This window comes from Hakea prostrata, chromosome 1 (assembly GCF_041222555.1).
Source record: "Hakea prostrata isolate BN-2017 chromosome 1, UWA_Hpros_2, whole genome shotgun sequence".
NCBI classification, from domain to species: Eukaryota; Viridiplantae; Streptophyta; class Magnoliopsida; order Proteales; family Proteaceae; genus Hakea; species Hakea prostrata.
In genome coordinates this window covers 36,179,005-36,194,863 of record NC_142600.1, presented here as the reverse complement: position 1 = coordinate 36,194,863, position 15,859 = coordinate 36,179,005, and the positions used below count along the sequence as shown (strand labels likewise).

Here is a 15,859-nt window from a genome sequence, read left to right as displayed (position 1 = left end):
TATTCTGAAGAGAAGGTAAATAAGTAGAACGAGTCAGCTTCACGAAAATGCAAGCTTCACAAAAAAAAATTGTCTTTAAGACAAGAAGAGACTAAATCATGAAATATTTTCTTAAGAGTTCTTAGAGGGGGGTGACCTAACCTACGATGCCACTGATAGAGGCCTAATATTGAATGGATCTGATGAGAAGATGCAAGAAGAGCAGAAGTAGATCCATCAATCGGCTCTGATAGGTAGAGTCCATTCTCTAGTTTACCATGTCCAATCTCCTTGCCCGTTACCAAATCTAGGAAGACACAGTAAGATGGAAAAAAAATGCCATTTTACAATTCAAGTCATGTTTAAGGCTATTGATAGAGAGCAAGTTAGTAAAGGAGGGGGACATGTAAAACTTTAGACAAAGAAAGTGATGGAGAATGCTTAATGGTCCCTTTTTCAGCAATGGAAGAATAAGAGTCATCAACAATTCAAACTTTATCTTTCCCAGAAGTTGGAGAATAATGTAAGAAAAACGAGGAGGAACCTGTCATATGATCGGTGGCTCCAGTATCAATGATCCAAGGGGCAGAAACAGAAGAAACATGGAAGCCGGTAAAATTTGAACTGAAGTAGCAAGGGAGGAGTTAGTAAGGGAGGAAGCAATAGTAGAGGTTGTACTACCAGTAGGAGATTGCAGAATACATCGTAGAGTAGCTAATTCCTCTTGTGAAAAAATAACGTCAGCCGAGGGAGTTGTGGAAACCTTCTCATAAATTAGCCTTCGGTGTTCTTTCTGCTCAAAATCTGTAGGCTTCCCATAGAGCTTCCAACAATTGTCCTTGGTATGATATGGTTTGTGACAGTGCTCACACTTGACAATCTCCTTGGTTGAATCAGACTTTGGTGCTAACAGATTGCAAAATTGATTTCTCCAAAATAAGAGCATGAAGCATCACTAATTGACGGCTTTCCTCACACTAAACAAGGTCATAAGAATGTTCTAATGTAAGAAAGGGAGAGCAATTCAATACTTGTACCCTAATCTGATCATATTCCACATTCAAACCTGTCAATAAGTCATATACCCGAATTTTATCAACATACTTCTTATAAGTAGTTACATCTTCTGGATTGGTGGGGTGATAATCCCCATAATGATCCAACTCCTACCAAAGAGATCGCAATTCAATATAATATTGGACCACAGTCAATTCCTTTTTAGTCTTATGATGCTTCTTCCATAGCTCATAAACTTGTGCACCATTCCCCAACTGTCCATATATTTAGGTAGTAGTCTTCCAGATCAAGGTTGTAGCATCAAGTAATAGATATGCACAAGCAATATTGGGATCCATGGAATTCAAAAAGGAATGACATAACAAGATAATCATTTGAGATCTATTACCTGTGAAACACCTATGGTGGTAGGTTTGATAATGGTGCCCACAATGTGTTCAACAAGTCCTCTTCCGGCAATAGTCAGGTATGCAGATTGAGACCATATCAAATAATTTGTTCCATCAAATCTTATTGAAAGAGGATCAAGAGTGGAGTAATGTTCAGAGCCACTGGGAGTAATAGTACCAACGGTGGTTGCTATGTCAAAAAATCATCCGCAGTTCTTCAGTCTTCACCATTTTGAAACAACTAAAACGTCACAGATGGAATAGCCAGACCACCGCAGCTATGCAAAATCACAGATAAGCCCCTAAATATATGTGAATTCACAAATAGGCCCCTTGAAAATATGTAAATTCACGAAGAGCCCCCTAGAAATATGCAAATTCACAAAAGAGACCCCTGTATATATGAAAATTCACAATAAACCCCATATAAATATGTGAATTCACAAAATACCCCCTGAAAATGTTCAAATCCTCAAAACAGAAGGGAAAAATATGAAAGCATTATAACAGTTTCAACAACAGGCTCAACAACCACTATTATGTGCTTCTAGTGTTTTTTCAACTAAATCTTCAACTCAGGAGCAGCAGCATGAATAGGTAGAAGAAGCTGTACCTCCACAACAATCTTTTGCACCACCAGCAGATATGCTACCACAAACAGCAACTGCTTGGCGGAACTTGCAGGTTTAATTGACGAAGAAGAAGAAGAAAAGAAGCAGTGAGGAAGTTGCAGTGGCAACGGCAATGGCAGTGACAATGAGGGAAATCAAGGGAAAGAAGGTTTCTCTAGTTCCCTATTTCTTCCCTAATCAAAATTAGGCTTTGATGCCATGTTGAGAAAGAAGATTAGGAAAATGGCTTGCTTATCTCGAAGAGATCCCAAGCCATTTTATAATGAAGTGAAGAGTGAGCTAATACATATTTAACCCTTTCTTTTTCAACAAAAATAATAAATACACAACCACCCCATTAATGCTCAACCACACTAGCTCTCAACTCTCAACCACTCACCACCCACAAATGAATGTGGGAGAGTCTCAACCACACTAGTCAACAGAATGTCAATCCCCTTTTCCACATTCTCAATAGAACCTCCATGAAGCAAAATTTCACCAAGACAACTTTGATATCTGTTGGCGCAACCTAGAGGGGGGTGATTAGGTTGCAACTAGTGGATTGTCCAATTTTTCTGTTTGATTGGAAATACAACGTAAATTGAAAATTCAAATGAAATTAAACAATAGCAAACAACCATAACATAAGAATTTATAGTGGTTCGACTTTACAAGTCTACGTCCACTCCTCTCTTGGCCTCAAGAGAGTATTCCACTAGTGATTCTCTTTTAATACAATGGATAGAGATCAAACCCTTTACAATCTTTGTTACAGGGCAAAAGCACCCTTAACAATCTTTGTTTATCTTAGGGCAAGAGCACCCTCTTCAATCTTTGTTCACACTTGCACCCAACCAATCTTTGTTCACGAGCAAAAGCACCCAAAATCAATTCTAATCTACCTAGACTAGAATTGAAGACAAGTAAATACAATAAATGATTAGAGATTACCTAACAAGGGGTGTGACACTTTACCCCTTATGTGAGTGTGACACAATGAGAGTTTGTATGCTCAAATGATATGATTTGCACCACCAATAACCTTCCAATAAAAAGCCTTCAATCACCTTAGGCTTTGCTTCCAATGAGCTTCCTTAGACACCTTGGTATGTTATTCAAGGGTGGAGTAAGGGTGAGAGGCAAAACAAGTGTTTCTTGTAATTTGAGAGCTTAAGAGTGTTTCGGGAGTAGTTGATCAATTGTCAAGGTTCAAGGTCTCAAATGAGGTAAATTGGGCTTATATAGATGGCCTTTGAGTGCCTTAGCCCAACCCCTAACGAATAGAAAACGGACAAATTTTAGCCCAAACGGATTGTTGTCTGACTCAGACAGACGTCCGTCTCATTTAAAAAGTAGTCGTAAAAAATTTAGTCATTGCAGATTTTTAAGCAGACGAAGTGCCATCTGACCCAACAGTTTTTCGTCTATTCCGTCTGAACAAACGGAAATTCCATCTGAGCTTTTATGACTAGACGGACAACCGTCTAGATCAGACAGACGTCGGTCTGAAGCACACAGTTAGGTGCAAATAGGGACTTATTGGGTTTTTGGTACTTCTAGCCAACCCTAAGCCTCATACACTCTCCTAATATGTCCTAGGTCAGTCTAGTGACACGATATGCATATAATTGAGTGCAATTACATATGAGTGTATATGAAGTGAATTAAGTCCTAATTTGCTAAGTCTTCTTGTTTGAGCTTGAGTTGATGATCATTGATGTTCTTTGAGTCTTTTTGTACTCCATTCTTCATACTCATCTTGACTTAGACTTTCCCTCTTAACTTCCCTAAGGGTATTCAAAGAGCTATCTCATTAAGATGTAGTAGCCTCTCCTCTCTCATCTAATTCGTCCATCTTGGCTTAGTCTTGGCCTTGACTTGGGCTTAGGCATTTGGCATTGAGTTGGATTTGGTTCACTTGCTCTCATATTGAACTAGACAAATACAACTTAGTATAGCCATTAGTAATTCATGTTTGCTATCATCAAAACTAATGGAGGCTGATGTGGCAATGCTGACATTGCATTTCCCAACAATATCTAACCCATAAATGGAGATCACCCTGTTAAGCCAAATTCGATCACTCTCATTGTGGGGAGTACATTCAGGAAGATTGGTGAAGGTCATGTGATCACAGGGACCTCCTTGTCCAAAACCCTAAGTGGGACCTCCAAGATGGATCCAAGAAGCCTCCATAGGCTAGCCAAACCCTCTATGAGGGGTATTTTGGACATTTTGGCCCTTATTTTATCTTATTTTATTTTTGGAATTATTATTAGAATTTTCAAGAATTTAGTGGAGTCCAATTTGCTAGTTTGAGTCTGTTTAGGATTTTCTTGGAGTATTCTATTTTGAGTTGAGAGTCCTAAGTTGGTTGCTTTAAGTTATCTAATATGCATGTGCTTAAAAGAGTAATTTAAAGTATGAGATTCCAATCTAAGGGTTGCAATCTCATACTAATTTGATTCCCTTCTAAGTTTGGATAAGAGTTCAGTTTGAGTTGTAATTGGATCTCATCAGTTAAGGAGATCCCAGTCTGAGTCAAAGCCTTTAATTTTAGGCTATAAATAGCCTCTTTTTCTGGATTTATAATTTCAGTCTTGGATGAATTAATGAACTGAGTGTTTAAGGTTCAAGGTCTCTTGTGTGCGTAGGGCAGACGGCAGAGTAAAATGTTTTCAAGTTCTTCTTTATATTCTTCAGTTCAACAGCTTAAGAGATCAACAACACATCCAAGCAGCCATTCTAGCAATCAACCTCCAATCTCCAGTAAGTTCAGCAGCTTCTCACTCTTCCCCCTCTCTTACGCAAACCCTAGAAGCCATCCCCCATCAACCACAGCATCCCCAGCCCCCTCCCCCTCTTGTTTGACCAAGGAAACCCTCCCCACCCATCGCAAATCACCCCTGCCCCTTCCCCTTCAATCTCCTGCAACTCCAGTCCCTTCCTCAAACCGTAGAGTCCCCCCCCCCCCCTATAGCTTCCAAACCCAACCCCATTAGGATTCCCCTATCCCCTGCTCTGTTTAAACCCATTCCACCCTCTTTAGAATTGCAAAAGCCTCTAGGTTTCAGTCCTAACACCAGTTTCCCCAAAGCATCCCTATTTTCTGGGTTTTGAAATTTCTGCACTTCATCTTCTTCAAGAGGAATATTTTGAGAAACTCCAGAAAATTCTTAAACACCCCAGTTTCAGGCCCTGCTTCACTGAGATAGCTTCTGAAAGTACAGAACAGTAGTATTCTCAGATCAGTCCAGCAATACAGCCAACCTTAGCCCTTCCCAAACCCTAACCGAAACCCTAATTACTTTTGAATTTTAAATTTCAAATCTGTGATTCAAAGTAATAAAGGATTCAGATCTGAACTTGAGTTTCAGAAGGTTCTAAACACCTTTAGAAACCCTAAAACCCCTCTACCTATTGCTGAAATTTTCCGGGCAGCCACATTCTAGGGAAATTACAGTTTTACCTCTAACCCTAGCTCCATGGTTACATCAGAAGGTCTCCCATCAGGATCAAAAGGCTAAAGTAAGGTGTTCACTCTAGCATTTTCACAAATATATGGTGAGTAAAAAAATTGCAACATCTTCATCTGAAAGGTCTGTTTCCTCAATCTTCTTTTGTGTATACGAGTAACGCCAAATAAGTAGTTAATCTGGGCATTTCCTTCCTTGGTGATTGGATTACTAGGGATTTTATTGAGCTCGGCCCTTACATCAGAAGGAATGATCTCAAGAGATCCCTGAAGGAGTTGGTGGACATGTCATAATCTGGTTGAATTTGGCTTAGAAAATGTTGTGAATGCTGTCGCTGATCTTGGTGGGTATAAAGGATAGAAAGATGACCTGTGTAATGGAAGGGTCACCAGGAAGCAGAAACCACAGCACCAGAAGCTAAGGAATGTGTAGCTAACCAAAGCTTGTTCCGGTAGTAATCATGCTCCTCAGTCCCCAAAAGGAAACCATAAGTGGGACTGTCTTTTGGCTTCTCATGTATCTTGGATCCCATTTCAGGTCCACTCTGGGCAAAATATTCAACAAGGTTATCTATGCATTTGTGGAAGTATGCGAGCAACTAGAGGGGAGGAATCATATGGGCCAAGATAAGTTGAAGAAATGTGGTGAGGGGGCAAGTGAACGGCAAAGGCTGGTGGTGGATTTGATGAAACACCTTGAGGATCATCATATTTGAATTTGCAAATTGAGTTATCAATGCATCGGTGAAAGCCAAACATATCATGAATGGCATGTTTTGATTCGCTTGTTAGAGCCATTGCAGAGCAGAACCATCCATGTGAACGGATGAAATCAATAGGCGTTTCTCTTCATTGATGGTATGATAGTCAAAGAAACAATCGGCCTCAGTGATTCATCTGATGGGTTCGACACCGGAAAAGCATGGAAAATACAATGGGATGGCATGCATTGGTAGCACTGGGGGTGGAGAATGGACAGAGAAGGGAGCAGTGAGAGTGCATTGAAGGTGCTGCTCAAGTCGCTTCTCCATAGACGTGAGGTATGCAACCCGCTCTGTCATGGTAGCCCTCTGTTCAGCTATCGCCGCCTGCAAGGTGGAGAGTTGGACCCCCTGATCTGCAGGTTTGGTGTGGTGCTTAGCTGCCTCGTGTTCTCATCCAGTTGACATAAACACATTCTTCTCTGCTTCAAATAATTTTGGCCTATTACATTTATGGACTAGGATTACTCGTCTATTTTTATGACCATTGTATCCCTAATCTCTGCTAACCCCAAATCCATTTCTTAAAATGACATTCCAATCCCAATATTCTCTTCCCATAGACCATAATCGTAACATTGTACATACTACATAACATACAAGATAAAAGATTAATGTGTTAATGAGGTTTTAATAATTGGTAACCAATCAAAACTAGGGACTGCTGTTTATACGGCTTGGAAGATGGAACATTAAATCCTTTACTCTCTCTCTCTCTCCTTTGCCTTAAAGTGCTTGTGTTTCTTTTTGAGAAACAACCAATGGCAATTCATAAACTATTAAATTAATTGGCAACCCATAAAAAATAGGTACTGAATCCGTATTTTTAAGCTTTGAAAGGTTAACAATCCCTTATTCCCTAAGATTCTGAAATCTCATAGTCTAATGATTTCTAGAAAATTTCATTGGATATCCCTTCTAAGCTTCTTAGTTAAAATTGAATAACAAATCTTTTCTCATAATCACAAAACTTCTGTCCAGATTTCCTCCTCTGAGAACTTAAACTTTCTATTTATATCTCTTTGGCATACTCTATCTATTTCTAGGTAATGCTTAACAGAGTTTAGAGGTATAAAAGGCTTCTGGTCGTGGTTCCTGCACAGAGGTTGGGGCTGTATCTGTACAAGGTATGTCTAAGTTTTGCTTCTATTAGCCGTTATCACTATCTTCGTGGGCATTATTACTTCCTTGGTTTCCCTTCTCTTTTTAGGTTACTATTGCAACCTATGAGGCAATTATGACAAATTTTGCATTCCTTGAAGAGGATACTGATGAAGAGAAAAGAAAGGAATCAACTCAAAGATGGTGATACCTCTTGAGAGAAGTCACCTTCAGGGGAAGGATGGTAAAATTTATACCCTTTAGTTGATGCTGAAAAGCCAAGAGAGACACAACAAAGGGCTTTAGGTATAGGGTCAAGCTTTGTGTGAGCTGATTTATCAAAATGAAAATAGTGAACACAATCAAACCCTATAGCAGAAAGAGAGAAGATAGAAGCTTGGGGTGAAGGAGTTGCTGGAGGGATCTAGAGAGAAGCAATGGGGTTGCATCCTATTGACTAGGTTAGGAGCAACAGAAGGGCATCAAACCAAAAGGTCATGGGGACATACATACAGACACCTTCTGGGGAAAGGATGGTTAAAATTCTACCCTTTAGTTGATGCTGAAAAGCCAAGAAAGATACAACAAAGGGCTTTAGGTTTAGGTCAAGCTTTGTGTGAGCTGATTTATCAGCATGAAAATAGTGAACACACCCAAACCCTTTAGGAGAAAAGGAGAAGATAGAAACTTGGGGTGACAGAGTTGCTGGATGGGATTTAGAGTGAAGCAATAGGGTGGCATTCAATTGACTAGGTTAGCAGCAACAGGAGCGCAACAAACCAAAAGATTGTGGGGACATACATACCAAAGAGTAGACCCATAAGTTGCCTTCAACAAGTCACAAATTTTCCTCTCAGCCAAGCCATTCTGTTGATGGTTGTCCACATAAGCAACTTGACAAATGATCACATGATCGGTAAAAAATTGTTAAAGGCCCGCACACATGAATTAACACCCCCATATTAGAATGAACAAGTAGAATATGGGTACTAAATTAAGTAAAAATCAACTGGTATGAAAACTTTTGAAAGCATTAGAAGCATCACATTTGTTTCATTAAAAAAGTGCAAATGGGCTGGGAACTGTCACCAGCAGAAGAAACAAAATAACAACATCTCCCTGAACATCAAAATGAACAGTATGGAAAGGGACAGTAGACCTATTACCATGAGAAGAATAAGACAAAAGACAAATACTGAAAACACATATTTCAAATCGAAAAACATGAGCAGAAGGAAGCAGAGTAATCAAATGCAGTAATTACATAATAGGATAATATAGATGATAAGCATGCATTTATCATTATTTATTTGATTTAATTTCCCATACTTATTTAATTAAAAGAGAGCTAATTGTGTATTTTTGTGTATTTTTCAGGAATAAGGTGATTTTGGATATTAGAGATAATGTAGAGTAAAGTTGGCATATATATTAGATATTGGTGGATTTTAAATCATGGGATTCAATCTTGCTGCCCAAGAGAGCATCTCTTAGCCAAATTGGAAACAAGTGGAGGTATAAGGAACAAAATTGGTAATAAATCTGAAAATCGTGTAAATAGACCCACCTTCAGTATGTTGGGCATATCTCTCTCGTATGAGCTTGGATTGCGGTGATTCAAGATGCTATGAAACGATATAGAAAATATTACAACTTTCTAGTTTTGAGTTTTTCCAAAATTCGAAAGAAAAAAGGTCGAATTGATGGGTAAATAGAGGGAATTCATTGTGTCTGGGATACATAAAAGAGAAGCCAGCCACAGAGAAGAGGAGAAGACGGCGAACAAGGATCTTGGCTCTCATCTCTCTCAATGCTCAAGAAGAAGACCACGTCTCTCTCTCTCCCTCTCCCTCTCTATGTTTCATCTTTATTTGTTTTATGAACTTTGTTATAATGAGTAGCTAGTTCCTTTTCTTTGGGATGTAGATGAACCATGCTTATTTCATTAATTTGATTGTTCTATATCTTCTAGTTGATTGTGTTTGAGTCTAGCCAAAGATGTTCTATAGCTCAGCAAACTAAGCGTGCCAAGCTTTGGCGAAGGACTATAGTCTTGCAAAGATAAGGCATATCTAGGAAGACCATCCTTAATTTGCTTTGAAGTGTAGAGTTATATCGGTTAGTGAAAAGCATTGGGGATTCAAAATCCCAAAGATCTTCACATATTCATAGTTTAAGTTTTTGCAATAATTAATAGATTTAATTTAAATTTAATTTTGTTGAATTCAATCTTAGTAACTTAGCCTTTTAGTTCCCTATAGTTCGACCCCGTACTTTCTGCTAGCTAGATTAGTATAGGATTTTATTTTTTATTGGTTAGCGACACGATCAATAGATGACCCTATTGGTGATTCCAAAGCATCATTGAATCTATAGTACTACTATCACTCATCCTACAAATATAAGATTGAGTAGGAGGCAAAACAGGTATCCAAGGGCAAAGAACGTAAGCCCTTTCTCCTCACACCCACTGCCAATTATCCCTTTGGCCTCCAATCCCAAAAGGAAAAATAGTGATGCAAAAATTGACGGATTCGGTTAGGTGGTTAACATATAAGACGTTAGTGACTAAGCCAGAACATGAAGAACAAAATAAAGAGAAATAGAGGAGGTAGCTCCATAATCTACCCTGCAAAAAAATGGAAGAGAAGGTGCTATCACACAGTCTTAGATGTATGATGTATCCCCAATAGAGCAAATAAAGTAGAAATCATAACTCTGAGGCATGCTAGTCATGCAAATTGTGGCCCTAGAATTAATAACCTAAGTAGAAGCTTGCAATGCTTAGGTTAGGACCTATTTGGTTACATGAATCCAGAGATATGAAATCTCTGGATTCACAAATGGGAAATTTATACCTGTTTGGTTGTGTGAATCTCTGGATCCATGAAATCTAAAGATTCACCTTTTTACAGTAAAAAAGTGAATCTGTAGATTTATGGGTATAAGGTGAAATCCAGAGATTTCACCCTTACTATAAAGTGTTAATATTTGAACCATGACTCCATAAATATTTTTTAGGATGAATTTATAGATTTCATTCCAAAGATTCAAGCTAACCAAACAGTTAATTTTATGAACCATGATTCCATAGATTTGAAATCTCTAGATTTTTGAAATCTCCAGACTCAAGTAACCAAATAGGTCCTTAAGGAATCTAACTCTAAAGAAGAGTGGCCTAGTCAAGACATCTGCCGATGCAATGCTGCAATATCTTCTCAAAAAAGGGAATCAGGATCATGCAGTCAAGGTAACTCAGATTTAGTGGTCATTAAAGGGAATTCTGCTCCCCCTCTCCTACCACTAGTAGCACTAGTGGATCCACCATGCAGAATAATTTGTAGACATACACATCTACCTAGTGTATGCCAATTTTCCACAATGATCAACTGGTTTTTTTCTTGATCACCATGGATTTGCCCTTGGCCCTTACTCCACCTTTGCCAACTTGGTGCATCTTCCTGAGATAGAGATAACCAACTTCCTCAAAAGTTAGCGAGCCCTTTCTCCACCGCTCGTGCACCCCCCCTCCCTCCTGATTGCGGCCGGCCGTCTCTATTTTTCAGGACCATCCATCCTATGAAATAGAGGCCTAGGTTGGTGCCACTGCCTGAAATCTTCCTTTCGTGTTCCTCTAATTGGGACAGTGATCAAGACAACTATAGGAGAAGCACTCGTGTCTCCAAAAGGTGATATCAAGTGCATGGAGACTTCATTGTGGACTTCAAGTCCCCTAGGAAAAAGAAGAGAAAGAAGACAGAAAAATTAGGGTTTGTTCTTGTTAGCTTCCCCGTTGTGATTTGTGCCCCTCCCCTTGTTGCTAGATTTGGCACCTTTATGGGCCTTTGCTTGTTCCTTTGGTTTGGCTGGGCTTAGCCCTTAGTCCCCCAGTATTCTGTCCCCCTCCCCTTCTTTCCTTAGGTAATGAATTCTTTATTCATCGAAAAAATATAAAAAATAAAAAGTGAGAGCAGATCTCTAATGGGTGTAGTAGCCTTGGATAGCCTTCTAGTCTCCTCACTTTGTAAGTAACTGCAAACTTCATCTAAGGATGAAAGAGGTGAGCACCCAAGAATTTGCATTCAGATTGGCTCAAATTCTGTATAATCCAAGAAAAATGAGGGTACACTCCCTTCCAAGTATCCCATGCACCTTTGCCTTACTTTGGAATTGGTCAAATGAAGATCCTTACAGTGATCAATGCCTCCCAAAATCTAGTGACAGACACTCCAAACCTTACTTGTTAAAAAGTTGGTGACAGCAAGTTACAGAATTACCCATAGGGCAGCACAAGATATAATTCTACTAGGCAATTTTACCCTTATACCCAAATTACAGCATCTACAATTCTGTCCATCTTTCTAATTTGAGTTTTGGGGGCTTAACTAATCCTATATTTGCACTATACTAGGAACTGGTTACAGCTTTGGTACAATGTGACAAACCCAGGGATCCGAAACCATCTACAAGTAGAAAGAGAAAGAGAAAAAGAACAAAAATACGAGCAAAGTGCCAAAGCAGAGCAGCAACCAATAGATTGCAGTTTAGGAAACCTGCAACTACCTTCTAGAAAAGCATATAGAAGGTGTTTTTCACAGAACCTGCCTAGCCCGATCCAACCATCGGATCTTCATCCGCTTTGGATCATATCATCCCATAAACTCCCAACAAAACCATTCAAATCTGGTTGCAATTTAACCAGCCAATTTTTTGAAATTACCCTAATACCCTACATTTCTGTTCCTACTAGAATCCTCATTCCCAAATTCTAGTAGATTCTGATTGTATCATGAAAGAACTGGCCCCCCTAGTTGATCAGATTCAATCTAGGGCTGGACATATTCAATCTAGGGGAAGCTTATACTGTCATGGTGTGAATTGAGGAACATGAGATGCAAGATTCCGACTCTTTTGAAGATCTGGGGAGAGTAATAGATAAAGGAGACAGAAGATATTTCACATAGAATAAAGTGGGAAGGATGAAGTGGAGCGGTGCTGAGTGCTGAGTGCTGTGCGAGTAACGTATCCCTTCAAGTTTTAAAGGAAATTTATATAGGACTATTGTACAACTGGTTATGATGTATGGTAGAATCTCGGTTAGTTAAGAAAGTGTCATATTGAGAAGTTATGTATAGTAGATAAGAGGATGCAAAAATGGATGTGCAGGAAAGAAAAAAATGTATTAGAGTTGACTTTCAAAGCTCCATGATATTTGTCTATGGTATGATCATGTGCAATTGAGGCCTAGGGATGCCCCAGTTAAGGGGGAGTGATATGATTCCAGAATGTAGGAGCTAATAGAGCTAGGGATAGGCCAAAAATGATCGGAGGAGAAGTTGTGAGGAATGAAATCAATAGGCTGAGTCTTCTACCAAGGATGACTTCACACAGAGCCTATTATTGGACAATGATCCATGTCGTGGACCCCATTTAGCTGGGACTCTCCTAGCTTGTTGGGCGATGCCTCATTCATCTTGCTTTTCATCTTTCATTTGTCTATGACCATTTTTCCTTTATCCTCACCACCCAACCCTCTTTTCCCATCCCTTCACTCCCCTTTTTAGTTTAGACCTCAATTTTCCTACCTTATTTTGTCCGGATCCATGTAGTGAAACCCATTAAGTTGGGATAAGTCTGAGTTGTTGTTTCTGTATCAAACTCTGAGGCACTTTTACTGGTCATAACTCATAAGAATTAGGAATCCTACTTGAAGAAAACATCAACTCTCCGCACATTTTACAAACAATCGTGACATTAAGAGGAGGTTTTTCTCACAACATTTTCTCTCCCGAAAGAGAAGAAAATTTGTGGGAAGACAAGACTGGGAAAAAGCAGAACAAAAGCCACAAAGCATTATCCATGGACTGGGGGAAAAGAACATACCACATATAAGGCCTCACCACCTTTCAAAAAGCCCTTAGTGCCATCAATTGGATCAAGTACCTGAATAAATCTACGATCACAATGTGAGGAGAAGTATCCAAATTTGCATATACAAGAAGCACAATTGCCAGGCAGAATTACTAAAACATGATCAGAATCTTTTGCGGTAAATGAAAAAGTGGACTACTCCACATGGAACATGCTGCAATATTTTTACCATGATGGAAGTCCAAATGCAAACCACTGGGAGGGGATGGAGATGATATAACAGCACAGTATTGCATTCTTTTTAGTAATTCCATTATTTGACAGAAGGAAAAAAAATACCATCTTAAAAATGTTAATAAATGAACTTTAACTACTTTCCCAATTAAAAACAGAAGTAACAAGTTCCAATAGCAAAGAGCATTAGGCATTGTCACCAAAAGAAAAAGAACATTTGGCAATACTGAAAAACCCATACATGCTGAACTAACCCAATAAGTAGCAGGCTTTGTTCCAAAAGCAAATGCATCTTTTCCTCCTCTATCAATTGCTTCCAAGACATCATCCTGGGTTAATAATTCATCTCCAGGACTTGATTTATCAATTACAGCACTTAATACAGCAAGGGGCAGAGGAGTCGAACGTAAGAATGTTGAGTCTTCTTCAGCGACCAAAGGGATCGATGGAAACAATCTACCAAGCTCTTTCAGTACCGGCAAGGCGGCAACCAACAGGAAAAAGTAATTTAAACAATATTTTTGGATTAGTATAACAAATATATTCATAAACCGAGAACATGACATTCAGAAACTAGTTCAAAACAAAACAACATAACTTTTGAGTAGAGAAAGGGAGTCAAATTAGCATCAATAACTCAGGAATTTTGAAAGGGAAAAAGGAGTGGAACATAGTACTATTAGAATTAGAGAGTCAATATAAACAACAAAAATAAATATGTACTACCTAAGCTAATCAGAGCTTGAACCCCAAAATCGGCCACTGTGACTGGTGTTTGGTCGATTTTTTCAAGAATTCTTCCATCTCTTCCGAACAAGGACTTCTGGACCTGTTTGATGCGAAAACGAATTTGAATCAGGGAAATACCCACTTACAATTATTAATTTGAAAAAAAATGTAGGAAATAGGAAGAAATCATACATCAACACAAAGACGGCAAGATTTTTCCACGACATTTACTGCAGCTTGAAGTTCTCTGTGGTACTTCGCGTTTTCCGGCGGAAACGGTAAGCTTGATCTGAAAAAATACTCATTAAACCCATGAAAATCTCCAGAACCAATACAAATAGAGCAATAATAGTTCTATTTTCCACGGAAGAACCAACTCCAAGGATTGCATCTGATACCTCACTCGAGAAGATTGACCACGGGATGTGGAGGAGCAAAAACGATTATACAACTGATTAGTTGATAATCGAGGAGAATAATAACATAGGAGATCCATTACAGAGAAGCCAGGGTTTTCTGTCTATTGAAACGTTTGTAATGCCGGCGTGTACAGTAGCAATCATGGATTCTTGGTTAGTTTGTTCATTGTTGTCTCCGGCACTCACAGAGTGGAAGTGAAACGGAAGAGTCGGGGACGGCGCTTTCACGTTTGGCGCTAAAACTAAAACGACTGGTTATGAATTACGATTGGTTGCATAGAACCGGATGGTTGAACCACACGGTTCAAAGGGCCCCAATGGCCAAAAATCCAAATCTGAGTATTTGTTGCCACCCGCATGTGATCCATATTCTCAATCTCACATGAGGCCAGAATTCAATTGGTAGGCTTTCGATTTGTCCTTTTTCTTTTTTCCAATTTTTGGTATTACTGTATTAGAGATTTTTTTTTAATTCTAAGAAGAGGTATAGAGATTGATTCTCATATAACCTCATGGTTATATGGTGCTCATGGTGTAGGGACAACAAGAAGATTTTGTAACTAGGGCGAGCCTTGGCGTAATGGTTGGTAGCTCACACTTTAGCTTCAAGGTTAAGGCATCGAAACATTCTCCTAGCAAATATTGTTAGGGTAAGGTTGCGTAGGAAAACTATCTTCCCTGCGCATTCTGCTCGTGCGAAAGCCTTTGGCACTGGTGTGCCTTTTAAGAAAATTCTGTAACCATGGAGTAGAAATGGACAAAGATGGTGTGCATGACAAGGACAACACCCTCAAAAATAGGAAGTTTGTTATAAAGTTGGATCCTATTGGAACATCGGAAAACAAACCTCAAAAGTCAAAACTATTATATATCATCAAAAATACATTGGATGCCAATAGGCACTATCTTTTTCTTTTTTGTTTTGGACATACGATACTTATTTTAAGCTCTCTGAACTCACAGTCCTAGCTAATAGTTCACAACAAACAAGAGTGGGACATGCCACTAGACCCTATTTAAACCATACATTTTGGCACCACAAGCTAAATAGTAAATAAAAAAGTCAAAAGTTTGGTTACAAAATGGAACACCACACAATCAAAAAAGCAAGTTAAGGTGGTGTTTGGTTCCGCAATTCCCTGGAATTCGCTTATGTAGGGAATCATGAGTCTGTGGAATTAGGTTCTGTAGAATCATATTCGTAAAAAAAGACTGTTTGGTTACCCTGATTTTGGAAAGTGAATCTGTCTGAAAAATCATTTGGTTACCC

The 15,859-nt window shown here is 39.0% G+C and overlaps 1 protein-coding gene across 1 annotated transcript in view; it reads right to left on the bottom strand.

The window, feature by feature from the left end:
* LOC149028870 (Inositol monophosphatase family protein) overlaps positions 1-14,806 on the bottom strand; it is a 32,192-nt gene extending 17,386 nt beyond the window's left edge. Inside the window, exons 1-5 of the mRNA XM_089139254.1 lie at positions 14,569-14,806; positions 14,363-14,459; positions 14,168-14,270; positions 13,696-13,907; positions 13,220-13,279 (exon numbers count right to left, since the gene is read on the bottom strand). Coding sequence (XP_088995380.1) covers positions 13,220-13,279; positions 13,696-13,907; positions 14,168-14,270; positions 14,363-14,459; positions 14,569-14,666 — 570 coding nt within the window. The 5' untranslated portion in view covers positions 14,667-14,806. The remainder of the gene's footprint in view (positions 1-13,219; positions 13,280-13,695; positions 13,908-14,167; positions 14,271-14,362; positions 14,460-14,568) is intronic.
* Between the last annotated feature and the right edge of the window lie 1,053 nt (positions 14,807-15,859).